The 17,831-nt window shown below is 42.8% G+C and overlaps 1 protein-coding gene across 7 annotated transcripts in view; it reads right to left on the reverse strand.

Moving 5' to 3' along the window:
* CNTRL (centriolin) overlaps positions 1 to 17,237 on the reverse strand; it is a 90,600-nt gene extending 73,363 nt beyond the window's left edge. For 4 of the 7 annotated variants that reach the window (XM_069575228.1, XM_069575225.1, XM_069575227.1 and 1 more), the window contains exons 1-5: positions 16,557 to 17,237; positions 9,902 to 10,149; positions 7,007 to 7,137; positions 2,584 to 2,714; positions 1,070 to 1,211 (exon numbers count right to left, since the gene is read on the reverse strand). In XM_069575228.1, the coding sequence (XP_069431329.1) occupies positions 1,070 to 1,211; positions 2,584 to 2,714; positions 7,007 to 7,137; positions 9,902 to 10,118 (621 nt within the window). In that variant the 5' untranslated portion in view covers positions 10,119 to 10,149; positions 16,557 to 17,237. Of the gene's footprint in view, positions 1 to 1,069; positions 1,212 to 2,583; positions 2,715 to 7,006; positions 7,138 to 8,869; positions 12,616 to 16,272; positions 16,335 to 16,556 lie in introns of those variants that run through there. The other 3 variants (XM_069575231.1, XM_069575229.1, XM_069575226.1) reach the window with 3 other exon arrangements.
* Between the last annotated feature and the right edge of the window lie 594 nt (positions 17,238 to 17,831).

The following is a 17,831-nucleotide window of genomic DNA, read 5'->3' on the forward strand; positions in this document are numbered from 1 at the left end:
GCTCGGCTCTGAGTCTTTGGGGCTGCCAGAGTGAGATGGCAGACTCACCTTATCAGACCGTCGTAAGGATGGAGCAGCAAAGCAGAGACACTGCACAGCATTAAACAAAAGGCACGTATCACTGCTCCCTTATACTGGAAAAGTCTAAGACACTAAATGACTCTAAGGCTGTATTCCTTAAAGGTTTTATTTTCACATTTTATCATTTCACCTGAGCCCTATACCACTTCCATAAAGAAGGCAGGGGATAAACTTTTTCCAATTTAAACAGTGAGTTTTAGACAGATGAAAATTTATCCAAAGATCACAGAAGGCAAATCTAGACCCATACTGGAAGTCACCTCTTTTATTTTCTATTCTAAGGCTTAAGTTCTTTAAATTATAGGAGGATTGTTTCCATTTTAATACAGATTTAAATAAATTAATGTTTTCACTTTGCAATGCTTATTGAATATCTAACTGTATAAATGTTACAAGAAAATTATAAAATATACTCATATATTTTATGACAGAGAAAAATACATGTCACCATCAGCTTATGTGAACCATGATAAAATTGCTTTACTACAAAAAGCTAGTGATTAACACTTCCTGTAGCACTTAATACTATAATCAAGGTTAATTCAGATTAATTCATGAATTAAAGAAAAAAAAAGAACTCTGCTCCAGGCATGAAGTGACATGGATTCTAGCACAGGCTGAATGACTTCGGGTAAGAGAGTTAACCTCTCTGAGACGTCACTTCAAAATGGGAATAATAAAATGGCACCTAATTCACAGAATTATAAAAATAACCCCTGCACTGTCTCCATAAGGAGAGAACTCAGAGGCTCAGATGAAACGAAAGATGGGAAAATGCCGTGACGCCAGCTCTCATCACTATGTGGTCACGCAAACCCACGTCTGTGTCTATTCAACTACCACAGAGAACACTCAGCTCTGTCTGAATCTGATGCTTGGTCAAGGACATCAAAAGAAGTCCCATAAAAAAAACAATACTTAGATTTTAATCTTTTTACCTCAACAAGTCCAAAAAATTTAAGTACTTTTGCTACTTTGAATAACTTACCGATGATATCTTGTTGGCTTTCAGGTTGAGGATGCGCAAACACTTTAGCTTCTTCCCTAGCCACACTGGAATATGCTCAATTTCATTCCCTGCAAGGTTCAGCTTCTGTAGACTGTGCATATTTTCTATGCCTTCAATTTTGCTAGAAACCAAAGGGTAAAATCAAACTTATTAAGCACAATGATAGTGTCCCTTCACTGTATTTTAAAAATTAACAGGCATGGTTTTACGTGGAGTTGCTTTTCACAGCTATAAGTTACAAATGAGAATTTAAAAATAGTGGCTAAAAACAAACTTACCAGAACAGCTCCAGTAAACTCTCCATTACTGTCCGTGTCCAGGTGTCCCAACTCTCTTACTATCAGCCTTTAGGATCCCACAACACAGAAAAGAGGAGGCTGCCTGGGAGAATCTCACTAAGCACTGTGAAGACTACCAGTGGGGCAGCAAGGGGGGAGCTGCAAAGTTCCACAGCACACACGGTGCTATGCAGCCTTCTCCAGGCTTCTAGCCCCGCATGAGAAGAGGCCCTCGACTACTACCGTAAGTCACTACCAAAAGATTAGCCATGCCAGCTATGAGACACGCTGCCATTTTGAGCAGGTGGAGCCCCAGAATGACACTGTATTTATGAAAAAAGATGTTTTAATCAATATTTAATAAAACATTTATCGCCTGCATTGGTGAATTTTCATTGATGAAATATTTCCCTGAGTTGATTTCAATTTAATTCCTTTGTCAATTCTCTATACTGGGCAAACGTACTTACAGTTTTATTCTGTTGAAAGTATTTTCATCAGGATCAATTTTTTTTATACAAACTTTACATTAAGGATTTAATTCATTAATCATATTTTCCCATTTCATTTTTTCCATATTAGAGCTTCTGCTACGGTTGTTTTGTTCTTTGGACATTCTATACACCAAGTCTTACGTGGAGGGAAAATACACAGACGCAAAGACTCTCAGCACTTGATAACTGTATCGTTTCGCCTAAAGCACGTTTTCTATGTGTATTTTTAGCCTCTGTCAGTTTTATTATGTTTATTTCTCAGAATAAGTAATATATATAATGAAGTAGAAACAAGACTGAGGGCATATTTATTACAGAAATGAGCAAAGAACATCAGGATAAAATACATAGGCTCAAAACAGGTCGAAATATCTTTAGGATCAAAACGACAGGGTTAAAACATTCTGCTTCATGCCAACTTCCTTAATGAATAAGGCAGTTCATCACAGACTGCAGCTGGGAAAACGTCCTGTCAAAATGGAACTAAGATACAATTTGGTAATCAAAAAGTGTATCTCCTTCTTTGGTAATGCTAGGTATTATTCTGTTCTTTAGAAATGCCAAAATATGACAATTATCCTATGTGAAGGGCTAGACTACAAGTGAATAACCAAAGAGTGTGCTCTTTCAAAGGATTCTTTCAGTAACACAGGCAGTGTGAGTCTACCTCATTAACAAAGATGACGACCCTGCAGTGCCACCCAAGGAAGTATTTACTCACCAGATTTTGTTGTATGATAGGTTGAGCTCACGCAACTTCAACAGCTTGTCCACCTTCTCAATCTTCCCGATTAGATTATGGCTGAGATTCAGTATTTCAAGCTTAGTACATTTTTCCAAATTTTCAATATACTAATTGGAAACAAATGAATAAATGCTTTAAACAACAGACTCCTCGACATAAGCTCGACATATGAGCACATGCATCAGGGGCTGTGCTGATCAGTCACCAGAGACCAAGCCGCTCCTGCTCCCCGTTCCTGCTCCCCTGCACAGAACCCTGGTGCAGCTCTCTCTGGTCAGGAGGGGCCACTCTCCTCAAGCTGCCAAACTTTTCTTGCCCTGCAGGAGATGACACTTCCTACATACTGAGAAACTGAAGCCTATTCCGCGAGAGGCTTCTCCACCAGTCCTTCCCGCCTCCTCCACTTCCCTCTGCCTCTGCCTCTCCCTTCCTTCCTTCAAGGCCCAGCTGAGGCGCTCATGCTCTGGCACAATGTCTCCCGTCTCCTCTCCCTTTGTTCTTGGATCCTCAGCCTTTCTCTCTCCTGGTTCTTCCCCTCAAGTTTAGAAAAAGTCACTATTCGGAACTTCCCTGATGGTCCAGTGGTTAGGACTCCGAGCTGCCAATGCAAGGGGCATGGGTTTGATCCCTGGTTGGGGAACTAAGATCCCACATGCCACGTGTGGTATGGCCAAAAAATAGAAACAGTCATGATTCAACAGATATTCACTACACATTTGCTACATCCCAGATGTGGCACCAGGCAATGGAAACATACCAGTGCACCAGACAATTTCCCTGTCACTGGAATCTACACTCAACATGCTCAGTTCAGTTCAGTTGCTCAGTTGTGTCCAACTGTTCACAACCCCATGGACTGCAGCACGCCAGGCCTCCCTGTCCATCACCAACTCCCGGAGCTTGCTCAAACTCATGTCTATCAAGTGGGTGATGCCATCCAACCATCTCATCCTCTGTTGTCCCCTTCTCCTCCTGCCTTCAATCTTTCCCAGAATCAGGGTCTTTTCAAATGAATCGGTTCTTCGCATCAGGTGGCCAAAGTACTGGAGTTTCAGCTTCAGCATCAGTCCTTCCAATGAATATTCAGGGCTGATCTCCTCTAGAATGGACTGGTTGGATCTCCTTGCAGTCCAAGGTCTTCTCCAACAGCACAGTTCAAAAGTATCAATTCTTCGGCGCTCAGCTTTCTTCACAGTCCAACTCTCACATCCATACATGACTACTGGAAAAACCATAGCCTTGACTAGACGGACCTTTGTTGGCAAAGTAATGTCTCTGCTTTTCAATATGCTGTCTAGGTTGGTCATAACTTTCCTTCCAAGGAGTAAGCGTAAATGTTCTCATAAAACCTGTGTACCTCTGTTCACTCTGCGGCCTCCCATTCAGTATTAGTCTATTGGTAAGGCAACACGTCTTCCATCCCTACTATGTATTCAAAGAGCTCTCTGCAAGATAGCCATTCATTCGCCCATTCCAACAAATACTAATCAAACAAGGATTATGTGCCAGGAGCTGTTCTGGGTACTGCAAATATGGAAAAGACAGTGATGGATAAGGAACACAAGGCTCTTGATTTCATTTACAGGGAAAGCCAATAAACAAATAGAGAGAACAAAGCTTCCAGGCACCGAAGTATACTAGCAAGGAGATAACCTGATGTGGCAGAATAGAAGCGCCATGGGGGCAGGTTCTGTCGCTGTGTTCACCACTCGGTACTGGTGCCTGGCGCGCAGTGGGCGCCACATCAGTCTCTGTCTCGGGGCAGAATGAGAGGGAGTGACGGAGGAGGCAGCTACCTGCAGCTGGCGGTAAGAGCAGACCTCACAGAGAGGAGGCGCACTGAGGCGAGACGCTAATAGTAAGCTAGCTGTGTGACCATCTGCAGACAGAGAATACCAGGCAGAAAAAAGCAAGCAGCACTGACCCTGAAAGAATGAAGCTGGTGGGCTTCCAGAACGGAGAGGGCCTCTTACACCCAAATCAAACAGCTTCTTCCCAGTCTCCACACGGTCGGCTGATGCTCTGACATTTTACAGCGTGTCTCCTCCTCCTGAAGTCCCTCCTCCACTGGTCTCCATTCACCACACTCTTGGATCTTCTATGCCAACAGCCCCTTCAGACTTTTTCACTGGGTCTGTCTCTCCCAGACCCACTCACTTCCTTTGATTCCCCCTCAATATTTCTCCTCTTAATTCTAGGCATTCTTCACACTCAGTCTTCACACTCAGTTCTAAGTTCCCCAAATCAGAAACTAAGCTTATTCACTACTATATTTATTCCTACAGCCTAATGTAATACCTGGCATATATAGAAACCACACTGTAAGGACTTACTAACTTGATATTTCATTTTTACAATCTTTAAACTCCAGGATGTCTCCTTTTTTCCTGTTTAATTACATAAGATATAAATATACTCTAATACAAATTTCAAACAAAACCTAAAAAGCTCTCTTCATCAGGTCTTCAGCTCAGTTTTCCCACCAAAAAATCTCACTGCTCAAAGGTAACCCTTGTTGACAGACCAGTGTATATACACCCAGACCTTTCTATTCATTAAAACAGTATTCTGAGACCTTACTAAAAATATTTTAGAATTTGTTTTTTCCATTAAACATACTAGACCATTTTCCCACATTGATACATAGAGTTCTGGGAGTTTTTGCTTCTGTTCTTGTTTTTCAAGACACTTGATAGTATTTCATGGCGTGCGTGCATGCTAAGTCACTTCAGTTGTGTCCAACTCTTTGTGACCCTATGGACTGTGGCCCACCAGGCTCCTCTGTCCATGGGATCCTCCAGGCAAGAGTACTGGAGTGGGCTGCCATGCCCTGCTCCGGGGGATCTTTCTGCCCAGGGATTAACCTGTGTCTCCTGCAGCTCCTGCACTGCAGGTGGCTTCCTCACCACCAAGCCACCAGGGAAGCCCACTCCATGGTCTACTGCACCATAATTTTTAAGCAATTCCCCACTGACAGACAATTGGTTATTTCCAATTTTTCTATTTTAAATAATGCCTAATAAACATTACTCTTCAGATACTTCTGGATACATGTGTAAATATTAATAGACATCAAGGAGTAGAACTACTATGTTGGTGAGTATAAACTCAGTAAGTACAAACTTAATTGCTGGATCAAATAAGTACATTTGAAATTTTGATAAATACTATCAAACTGTTTTCCTAAAATGCTGTACCCATCTATACATCCACTAAGACCAAACGAGAAGATCCATTTCTCACATCTTTCTGAATGCTGAAACAATGTTTTTAATTCTTGTCCATTAGACATACAAGATGGAAAATGGCATCAAACCATTGTTCTAGTTCTCATCTCTTTGACATTAATGGAACTGAATATATTTTCATGTTAACAGCCATTTATAACACTCTTGTGAACAGACTTATCCTCTGCACATTTACCGTTTGGTTGTCTCTTTCTATTGAATCACAGCTGCTCTTTATATCATGCAGATACTGTTACACATGCTAGAAACACTACCCACCAGCCTGTTGTTTTTCTTTAACTTTTTAAAACATAATAATTCGTTAAACACCACTTTTTAATCTTTATGTAAGCTAAATCTGTCAATATTTTTCTTTGTGGTATTAGGGTTGGTGTTCAATTAGAAGGGCCTTCCCAATTCTAAGATTTAAAACTATATTCTTTCCTAATACTTTCATAGCACTTTTGTTGGTTGATTTTTGTTTTGTTTTCATTAAGATTGTCAATGTCCTGGAATTAATTTTTGTGACTGGAGTAGGAGGCATCTAAGTTTATATTTTTTCCAACCAAAAATATTAAGTTGTAAATAATAAAAATAATAATAAACAAAAATAATAAAATAAAAAATAAACAAAATTATTTTTATTTAAAAAAATAAAAATTAAATTCCAATGTATTCATGGTGTAGAGTTTATGAATAGAATAAAGTAGCAAACAGTCTAGAGCAAAGATCAGTAATCTTTTTCTGCAAAAGGCCAGGTAGTAACTATTTTTTGGCTTTGTGAGGCATATATAGTTTCTTTGACAATCACTTACTTCTGATATTGTAACACAAAAACAGCCACAGGCAATATGGAAATAAATGAGTGTAGCTGTGCTCCAATAAAGCTTTATTAACAAAAACAAGCAGTAGGCCTAATCTGGCATTTAGACTGTAGTTTGCTGACCCTTTCTAGAAAGAATCAATGACATGTAGAATAACAGGAGGTTATGAATTTAAAGATGTCGCACTTCACACTTCTGAGGGAGAACTTTCACTAGAAACACTAAAAGATCTGCAACAAATCCAGCGACATTAGGGTGAAACAGTGTAAATCCCATATTTATATTTTTTTCATTTTAAAGTGCAAAAATTAAAATCAATGTCTGTATTCAGAAATGTTGGTAACCTACCTTAAATTTCTTGCCACCATCTTTGGAAAGTGAAAGGTTCAGAGATTTTACCAAGGCCAAATTTTCCTGTTTAGTAAGTTTTTTAACAAGGGCTTCTGTAATATACCGAACTCCGGCTTGTGAATCAGCTTCTGAAGTTACACAAACAGATCATTATCAGAAGAGGAAGACAGGAACACTTTGAGAAACCAACTGTATTGATGTTATACAACAACAAAAATTTAAACCATGCAATTGTAAAAACAGCTAGCTAGCTCTAATTGGAATGTTTAAGTAATATTTTACTTCATGTAGCATTTCACAATGATGACAATCAGTTATGCTTCATAAATATTAACTGTGTGCAAGCTTTGTATTAAACGCTTTACATTAAAAAATGCAATTTGTACAACAAACCTTTGGGATAGAAATTACTATTCTCCTTTATAAAAAAAAATTAGAAAAACAATTTATTCAAGCTCTTACAGCCAAAAATGTGCAGATCTAGGACTTGAACCTAGGCAGATGAATCTAAAACATACTTTTAAGTATGGGCAGCACTGAGGTTTTTAGCAGAATTTTAATGCTAGTTTTTAAAAAAATATATTGGATTATTTAGTTTTTTGTTTTAAACAAATCTAATCAAGTAAAAAAATAATGGAATTCTTAAAAATGTCCTTTTCCTATTTTTTGTTATGGTAGGAAACTCATGGTAAGGGATCACAACATATTTTATAAAGTACTAACTTAATGGATAGAATACCCTGTCTAAAGACCTTCCTGGATATTACAATCCAAGCTTATTAAAGCCATGTTAGCACAGCACAGGGAACTTCTACTCAATAGTCTGTAACGGCGTCCACGGAAAGGAACCTGAGAGAGAGTGTGCACGTGCGTGCGAATGGCGGGTTCACTTTGCTGCACGTGTGAAACTAACACAACACTGCCAATCAACTAAACTCCAGTTTAAAAAAACACTTTGAAAAAGCCAAGTTAAATTCTACAAAAGCATCCATAAAAAGAAAACTGTCTCTTGGTTCTTTATGAATCGAAGACAATTAATCCTGGGTTCAGATCCAGTTCAGTTCAGTTCAGTCGCTCAGTCGTGTCCGACTCTTTTCGACCCCATGAACCGCAGCACGCCAGGCCTCCCCTTTCATCAGCAACTTCCGGAGTCCACCCAAACCCATGTCCATTGAGTCGGTGATGCCATCCAACTATCTCATCTTCTGTCGTCCCCTTCTCCTCCTGCCCTCAATCTTTTCCAGCATCAGAGTCTTTTCAAATGAGTCAGCTTGTCACATCAGGTGACCAAAGTATTGGAGTTTCAGCTTCAACATCAGTCCTTTCAATGAACACCCAGGACTGATCTCCTTTAGGATGGACTGGTTGGATCTCCTTGCAGTCCAAGGGACTCTCAAGAGTCTTCTGCAACACCACAGTTCAAAAGCATTAATTCTTTGGTGCTCAGCTTTCTTTATAGTCCAACTCTCACATTCATACATGACCACTGGAAAAACCATAGCCTTGACTGGATGGACTTTGTTGACAAAGTGATGTCTCTGCTTTTTAATATGCTGTCTAGGTTGGTCATAACTTTCCTTCCAAGGAAGAAGCGTCTTTTAATTTCATGGCTGCAATCACCATCTCCAGTGATTTCGGAGCCCAGATCCAGGCTGTAGGCCAACGTTTCCCCATGATTACTTATAATAAGTATATATTACATTTATTTTGGTTCAAAAGAAAATAATTTTAAAAATTTGGCCCAATCTAGAGAAGAAAATATTCTAAAGTGTTAATCAAATTAGAAATAACAATGTGCCAGTGGGTAGCAAGGGTACAGTCCAAACTCAATGCTGATGATATTTATGAATAAACACTGACCGGTGTTCATCAGAGCAGGAAATGGCAACCCACTCCAGTGTTCTTGCCTGGAGAATCCCAGGGACGGGGGAGCCTCGTGGGCTACAGTCCACGGGGTCGTGAAGAGTTGGACACGACTGAGTGGCTTCACTTTCAATTTTCACTTTCATGCATTGGCGAAGGAAATGGCAACCCACTCCAGTGTTCTTGCCTGGAGAATCCCAGGGACGGGGGAGCCTCGTGGGCTACAGTCCACGGGGTCGTGAAGAGTCGGACACGACTGAGTGGCTTCACTTTCAATTTTCACTTTCATGCATTGGAGAAGGAAATGGCAACCCACTCCAGTGTTCTTGCCTGGAGAATCCCAGGGATGGGGGAGCCTGGTGGGCTGCCGTCTATGGGGTCGCACAGAGTCAGAGACGACTGAAGTGACTTAGCAGCAGCAGCAGTATTCATCAATAGAATTTGATGACCATGATTTCATGACATAGGAAAGAAATCACAAAAAAGTTTTCTTTGTATTTAATCACAGTAAGTAAATTTCTTAAAAAAAGAACCCATTTTTGAAAACAGATTCCTAGACTGATGGAATGCTTTTAAGAAAAACAAAAAAACCTTGGTGAACATTCATATGTATGTCCCTGATCTGAGAATCAGTCCATTCACAGATTGGCAGCTTGCCTATAAGCAGACTGGAACAGCCCAGCGGTGGACAACATGTTTATACGGAATTAAAGTACTAAGTGACCAGATATGCCTTCCCCTCAACCAAGGATGATGGTAAACTGGCATATGAACTTTAAAGCCCTCTCCTACCACAGGAAATAAAGCTTCCTCTTTCTGGAAACCCTTCTCCTAACCCTTTCAGACATCTTCACCCTCAACCAGAAGCCTCCATCCTCCACTGTCCTTAGACAATTTCTGTCAAAAACAATGGGTCAAGTTACTAGTAGGATGGATACACGTTATATTTGGATCAAAAATGTAAGTTCAATATTTTCCATCTGTACTTAGAAGAGTATTTGGTGAAATGTGCAGATTCAAAAGCATTACCTTTCTGGTCGTGGCAGTCCAAAAGCATAGTGTTTTCACCTATAATCTCGACTTGCTCATACCACTGTCTTCCAGAATGAAAAGGCAGAGTCTCAGATCCGTTTAAAGGTGAAAGTGACCTAGATCTCATATTGGACGTAAGAGATGATGGACTAGGAGAGTGAGATGATGGTGGCATCTTTGTTTTGGAAATTTTTTGCTGAGGACCTTTCTTCATTGCAAGAATAAAGCCAGGTATCCATCAAAACCTGTAAGAGTTTCCAGTATATTTAACAAGGTTAATTTTTAGAGCTATCAAAACTATTAGTCTATTTCCAGAACTTTCAAGACTACAAAGTTTTAAATTCAGAAGTTATAGATGCTAGAACCCACACTACTCCAAGCAGATGGAAGCAGACACCATTTCAGGCATTGCTGATTACCTTACCAGAGGGAAGAGAGACCTCCAGCGGGTCTTGTACTGACATATACTCCAGCCAGAAGCCTCATCTGTCACTTTGGTTCTCAGTTTATTGGACCAAACTAGTCACAGTGCCTCTTCTAGTTACAAAGAGTTCTGGAGTGCATAAAGCTGGAAATACTTGACAACCAGTAGCATTTCATGCTGATCAGTGCTCTCTCCTTCCTGCCACAGTTTCTTCCTCTGGCTTCTGGGACACCACACTCTCCTCCCGCCTTCCTGGCCAAGGCTCGTCTAGTCACTCTTTACATGTCAGAGCTCCTCAGGTCTCCTCTGATCTCTCTCTAAACTCAACTGACACAATCTAATGTACACCCATGGTTCCCAATGCCACCTTTTTACTGATCTTTACATTTCCAATCCAACTCTTCTCTGAGTCCAGACACCTATTCTCAACTGTCTACCTGACATCTCCTTGGCATCCTGAATCAACATGTCCAGACTGAGCTTATCATTTCCCTCATTCCGCCCTCGTTCACTTCCCATCCTGTTCCTCCCCCAGCGTTCCCTTACTAGTGGACAATGCTCTTGGGAATAAGCCAGAAACTGGGAGTCACTTCCTTCTTCCCGTAACCAGTCACCAGGTTCTGTCAATTCTACTTCCCGAGTGTCTCTCGAATCAGCTCTTCTCCCCACCCCCTCGCCCTCTCCCCTTCTCCCCACCCCCTCGCCCTCTCCCCTTCTCCCCACCCCCCCTCGCCCACTCTGGCCCCCACACTCATCGAGCTACTGTAACAGCTTCAGCCGATCTGTCTACGAGCTCTCTTCCCTTCCTCTTCCATCACTGCATTGTGGCCAGAGTGATCCATTTAAAAGGTTAATCTGTGGGTCTGTAATAAATGAAATATTTATCCTGACCGAAGAGATCCTCCATGATATGGCCCTGTCTCGCTAGCCTCACATCTGTCACTAGCTTCCTATACTCTGTGGGCTGGAGCCACACAGACCTCTATATCTAATTTCTGGTGTTGCAAATGCTTGCCTTTGGTCTTTCTTTTTTTTAACCTTTTCAGGAGTTCTCACTATACAGTCTGCATATTAACTTTAGTCAAATAAATAATTTGCAAAAGTTTTCTCCCACCCTGTGGTTTCCTTTCTACTAACTGCTATTGTCTTAAAAAATAAAACGATTTATTTTTAGTGTACTGGGTCTTCCGATGCTGCCTGGGCTTTTCTCTAGTTGCCATGCGAGGGCTTCTCATTGTGGCGGCTTCTCCTGAGGCGTAGCACGGGCTCTAGGGTGCTCCGGCTTCAGTCGCTGGGGCTCCTCTGCTCTGGAGCACAGGCTCAGTAGTCGTGGCACACGGGCTTAGCTGCTCTGTGGCATGTGGGATCTTCCTGGCCTAGGGATCAAACCCGTGTCTCCTGCACCGGCAGGCGATTCTTCACCTCTGGGCCACCAAGGAGGTCCCTGTGATACTGTAATTTGATACTCGTTCAAAATTTTTAAAGAAATCCAACTGGTCTATTTTTCCTTTTGCCGCCTGTGCCTTTGATGTCATATTCAAGAAATCACTGCCAAACCCAGTGGTATTAGGTAAAAGTCCAAATTCAGATAGAATGCTAGCTAGAGTAATGATGAGAATCAGTTCTTCTCTCAAATTAACTTGTAAGTCAAATCACACAATTAATCTAGTAGAATATAAGTTCCATGAAAGTAGTGACATTATTCACTGATGTATTCCAGGCCAAGAACAAAGCCTAGAAGATGGCAGATAATTATTTATTGAATGCATTATTCATAAAGAACCTAGAAACAATAAAATGCTATTCAATACTTCACTAAAAGGCTATCTTCATAAGCAGTATCAGTCCTCAATACCAAGAGTCCTAACTTACAAGTTAGGTTTATGCAAAAAAGATTTTCATGGTATACAATTGCTCTTATAAATACATTGCAAACATTATAAATCTGCCAAACTTTAAGACCAAAAAATGTTATAAGATGTACAGGTCTTGAACAAGCTGCATTAACAATGATTCTACTTTGCTCAATATCCATAATCTCCCGTACCCTCACTACTGAAAATGTAAAGTGTGTGTATGTGTATGTGTTAGTCACCCAGTTGGGTCCAACTCTTTGCAACCCCATGGACTGCAGCACACCAGACTCCTCTGTCCATGGGATTCTCCAGGCAAGAATACTGGAGAGGGTAGCCATTCCCTCTTCCGGAGGATCTTCCCGACTCAGGGGCTGAACCTGGGTCTCCTGCACTGCAGGCAGATTCTTTACCACTGAGCCACCAGGCAAGCCCTGAAGTGTGAAGACAAAACACAAACTAATGTTTAGAAAAGCAACCTGCGACCCAGAGTTTTTGGATAGCTCAAATCCTAATGCCAGGGACTGTCCCAGCTGTCCATGTACGTTTCCATGCTTCCAATTCAGGGGCTGTGGGTTCGATCCCTGGTCAGGGAACTAAGGTCCCACAGGCTGTGTGAGGCATGGCAAAAAAATAATAAAAACAGGAAGGAAGGAAAAGAAATAAAAATAAATGGTAGCTTTTAAAAACATTTTAATTTTTTTGAAGGAAAAACAGAAAATTTAATACAACAAAAGCATCACTGAACTCATGATCTAGCATCTTAAGGCGACTAGTTTGAAGGTAACAAACACCTGCTAAATTTTTTTTAAGTGATTATTGTTTCACAGGTATACAGTACAACGAGGACAACTGCCTTGTTCCAACAATCTAAATCACTTTAAAATGCAAATCTATGTCTTTACTTTCTCTTTCGTTTTTTCATGTCAAATCATCCACAAAGGTCAGAAAAGCTTCCTTCAATTCACACAACTGCTACTGATGTCTTAACCACAAAGCTTTAGGACTTAATTTCACAAGTGTGGCAAACAATTTCTATCTTAACATTCTGCCAAGGCAAAAAGTCTCTTAGTAATATGCCTCATTCTGTGTTAGACTGCACTGGTGCTCTCTTTCTAAGTAATAATGTACTCAAGCTTGAAAAGAGCTAAGAGGCATGTGCTTTAATAACACAACTTTATTCATTCCTGAATTAAATACAGTTTTCATAAGGGCAAGGGACTTAAAAAATAAGAGAGGAGCAGTACAGGGCCCAGTTCCCACTTCTGTGTGTCTTTCTCTATCTCACAGCATGATAGAAAATGATACAATTAGAATGACAGCATGTGACATGCTACAGAGATACGCTTTATACACATTTTTAGTGTCTTCGTTTCAAAATGCACATACATCCTACATTTGAATGCAATGCAATTATTTTGTACCCTGCACATTAGTCTTATCTCTAACTTCTTAAAAATAATGAACCATCCTGAATTCCTCTCACAACATCCTAATGACCAAGACTCTTTGGGCCTCACTAGAATATTGTGAGATGTCTCTTGATTAGAAAAACTCTGCCTTACTCAATAATAGAGTGAAATAAATATATTAGAATGGATTCCAGAAATCAAAATCAACTCCTTCCTTTAATGAATTGTAACCTGAAAGATTAAATGATGGCTTCGAAGTCACAGTGCATTCCCAGACCTCCTCCCCGGGTCGCCATAGCCCCTGTAAAGCCTGGACATACGATCTCACAGAAGCGCTAACTCAGTAAAATGGGATTTACTGTACTTGAGGAAGGACACCGGGCAGCAGTAAAACCTTGAAGCACGAGCTTAGGAGAGAGAGAGAGCGATGTTGCTCAACCAAGGCTGCGGTCCGCAATTACATAAACAACAGAAAGACGGAGCAATAGAAAAGAGAAGACAGGGATGAGAGGCAGGGCTAGTGTGTGTGAAGGGGCAGGATAAACCGAAATCAAAACAAGCCCAGAGCTGGAGATAGTCTGAAAACCCAGAAGGAAGTCTGCAGAATAAAAGAAAGCCACTGGAATGATGTGATAGTCAAAATCATATGATTGAGCATCCTGTCCTGCTCAGATTTGGAAACTTGCCTTGATCTAACAACCCCCTCCACCACAGCTGAGTAGAGTCTACACCTTCACCTCTATCCAGCCTTTCCTAAGATTCCATCATCTCTGATCTTTTCCAAATGAGAATGCTGCTGCTGCTAAATCACTTCAGTCATGTCCAACTCTGTGCGACCCCACAGATGGCAGCCCACCAGGCTCCGCCGTCCCTGGGATTCTCCAGGCAAGAACACTGGAGTGGGTTGCCATTTCCTTCTCCAATGTATGAAAGTGAAAAGTGAAAGTGAAGCCGCTCAGTCATGTCCGACTCTTTATGACCCCATGGACTGCAGCCTACCAGGCTCCTCCGTCCATGGGATTTTCCAGGCAAGAGCACTGGAGTGGGGTGCCATTGCCTTCTCCATCCAAATGAGGCAGATCTCTATAATTCACAAACCTTCCATCTCTCTTCCCAGCTACTCCAGTAAGCAAATATCCATCCCCATTTCTTGACCTCCATATGCCTCTCCATGGCACCCCTTAGCCCTTTAAGCACATCTCAGTACTTTCCCTATAATTTGACTTCATCCCATACCCTCTGACCCATTTCAACACTCTTATTCTCCAACTAGTCCTTTCAAATATCCTGACTCCTATTCCTCACCAACAGCAATTCTCCCATCCTGTGCTCATCAGCCTTTGCCTCCCACCCTTCATCCCATTCTGATTGCCAAGTTCTCCCACAAAGTCTCTTCCCTAACACTGTACTAGTCTTCTCCATTTCGCTACAGTTCTCTCCAGTGCCCTGCCTCCACATTTCTGTACTCATCCTGATTTCCCAAACTGCTCATCACAGCAAATATTCTGACCCCCTAACTCATTCGAATATTGTGGCTTCTAATTATCCCCTCTTCAAACAAAATACTCCAGTCTCCATCCACTCCACTTCATCTCAACCCAACTGGCTATCTACTTGCCTCTCCCTTCTAGCACCCTGACACCTATGTCCCTCTGTATCCTAGTAACATCCCGCACTCTCCTCTCACATCTCTCTCCATGCTACTCAGGTATGGGGAGGGGGGGAAGCTTCCCAAACCTTTCCATTAGTTTTTTTTTTTCAGTCATTCAATTTTATTCCACAACTTTAAGGCACCAAGAACTGTGCTAGATTCTAAGAATACAGGGATGGGAAGGCAGGGCTTCCACACTCAAAACACACAACAGGATCAGGTCTCTGCCCCAACAGCATCCTTCACAACACCTTAAAATTACAATTAAATGATTATTTGTGCAACAACTTGATTATTGCTTGTTTCTCCTTCTAGAGTTTAGGCCACAAGACAGTAGAGGCTGTACTGTTTGCTGCACAATAAATATTTGTTGAATGAGTGAAGGGCTGTGCCCCACTCTAAAGACATTACCAAACAAATTCTTGCAGATAATGTATATTATGACCATTATTAGCCTCATTTATAAGTGACACTGTATCATTAAGAATTAACAGCTTGGTTTCTACAACTAAGTCTGAGTTCAAATGTTAATTTCCCACTTTCTGTGTGACATAGGCAAATTATTTAACCTCTCTGACCCACAGTTTCATCTTTTAAGATGGGAATGATGACCTCGTTCAAGTTATTTTACATTCTAAATCAGTTAATGGGAAGGACTAAAGGACGGAGAACTGAATCTGGCACACACGGTACACTCAAAAGTGATCAGTGAGTATTTTCACAAACGAGGAAACATTACCAAGCCCCAATCTCACAGACAGTCAGTAGCACAGGTGGCAGAATCAAGACGTGAAGCCAAGCTTTGACTTGAAATGTACCTGTCCCTTAACCGTTATACGACAAAGTACTTGCTCTTCCCTTTCTTTTAACTTTTCTTCCCCATACCCTAACTCTCCTTTTTCTCCATGTACTGGATTCCGCTTGGTTTCAGGACGCCCGTCAGGGTACCAAACCATCCCGTCTCCCAGCCATCCCCCGCAGACGCCTGGCGCACCTCCACCCTCCTCCGCTCGGCAGCGGGACCCTACCTGTCACTCGCCCACTCCCCGCGTCCACACCTCCCCACACTCCGGTCCTTCATCCCAAAGCCCCCGCCCGTGCCCTCCTCTCTTCTTATCCAAACCTCCCTGCAGCCTCCTCCCCGCGCCGGTTCCGGGCCCTCCCCTCCTTCCCGTCCAATCCCAACTCCCAGGCACACGCCCCCGCCCCGAACCCATCCCTCGCTGGGTCCAGGCCTTCCCGCCTTCGCCGCTGGTCCCCACCCGCTCCGCCTGGAGGCCGGAGAACGGCCTAGACCAGGCCTGGCACTCACCACGAAGGAGCGAGGCCGAGCAAGCCCGCCGGACGAGGCCGCGCGGAGAGGTGCCGGTGGTTCCCTTCAGGCGCCCAGCGGCGCGGCAGCCATTTTGTTGTGTTGTGCCGGTTGCCGTGGGGCCGTGCGCGCCGCGTGGGCGGGGCCTGTACCGGCCACGCCCCTCCCCGGAGCTTGGGGGCGGGACCAGGCTTCCCGCCCCTCAGTCGGCCAGGGCCGCGGGCGCGCAAAGGCGCGTGGGAGCCCGCGGGAGCCCGCGCGAGGCGAGATTTCCCGCTGCCGGCGGCGAGAGGTTCCGCTCTTTTCTCTGAGGCGAAGCGGCTGACTCCTCCTGCTCAGGCCTTGACATGCTCCGCGGGAGCTGGGCCTGAGGACCACCTGAGAGACCGATGTAGCGCTGTCACCAAGCCCCCGCATTCCCATTGCCGGCCGTCTGGCTTTGAACTAGTGTGCCTCGCCGCACGCTCCTCCTTCGCACCGCCCGTTTCTGAGACGAATTCTCTTCAGGGGCCAGACAAGCCAGACGTAGATGAACCTCTGAGGGAACGCACTTTAGGTTTCAGATGCACCCGAGGTTACGGGAATGAGAGCAGCCTGGGAGTCCTGGCTGAGAATAGTCCTCAGGTTGTGACAGGAGAGCCAAAACAAGAAGCAGTCGAAGAAACTTCGGCTGTGGCCTGCCTGAAAGGGCGGCATTTCACCACATACTTTTAACACATAGTTTAAGAGAATTTAGCACTTACTGTGCTGAATGCTAAGGAAATACGGTGAATTCTTTTTAAAAATCTGGTCTCTAAGGACACTGTTCCTCCATTCCAGCTTCCCATTTCCCAGCTGGTACCCTGGACGGTATCACCATAAGAGGTTGCACCATCTCCAAAAACCGCCAAAGCAGGCATTAAGTCTCCTTTACCACAATTCTCCAATCTTAACAGCTCGCTTGGAAGACCCCCTCTTAGCACAGTTCCCTTCCTTGTGACTTCACATCCCTTGTTCTTACCAGTTTTCCATAGTCAGTTCCTTCCTTCAGAATTCGTGGTCTGTCTGTGTAACACTGTTAAGAATTTCCTCTTTCTGTGCCTCAGTTTCCTCCTCTACGAAACAGGATAATCCTACCCACTTCCTGATAGTTATAAAAGTTAGTGCATGTGGAAAGAGTTCTAAGTTCTTTCTTATGTCCTGTAATAAGTTCTCAGTATGTTTTACTTATTTTAGTATTAGGCAAAGGTTTTCCAGAGGAAATGATGCCTCATCCTTGAGTCTTGGAAGAACCAA

The sequence above is a fragment of the Ovis canadensis genome, chromosome 2 (genome assembly GCF_042477335.2).
Source record: "Ovis canadensis isolate MfBH-ARS-UI-01 breed Bighorn chromosome 2, ARS-UI_OviCan_v2, whole genome shotgun sequence".
Classification (NCBI taxonomy): Eukaryota; Metazoa; Chordata; class Mammalia; order Artiodactyla; family Bovidae; genus Ovis; species Ovis canadensis.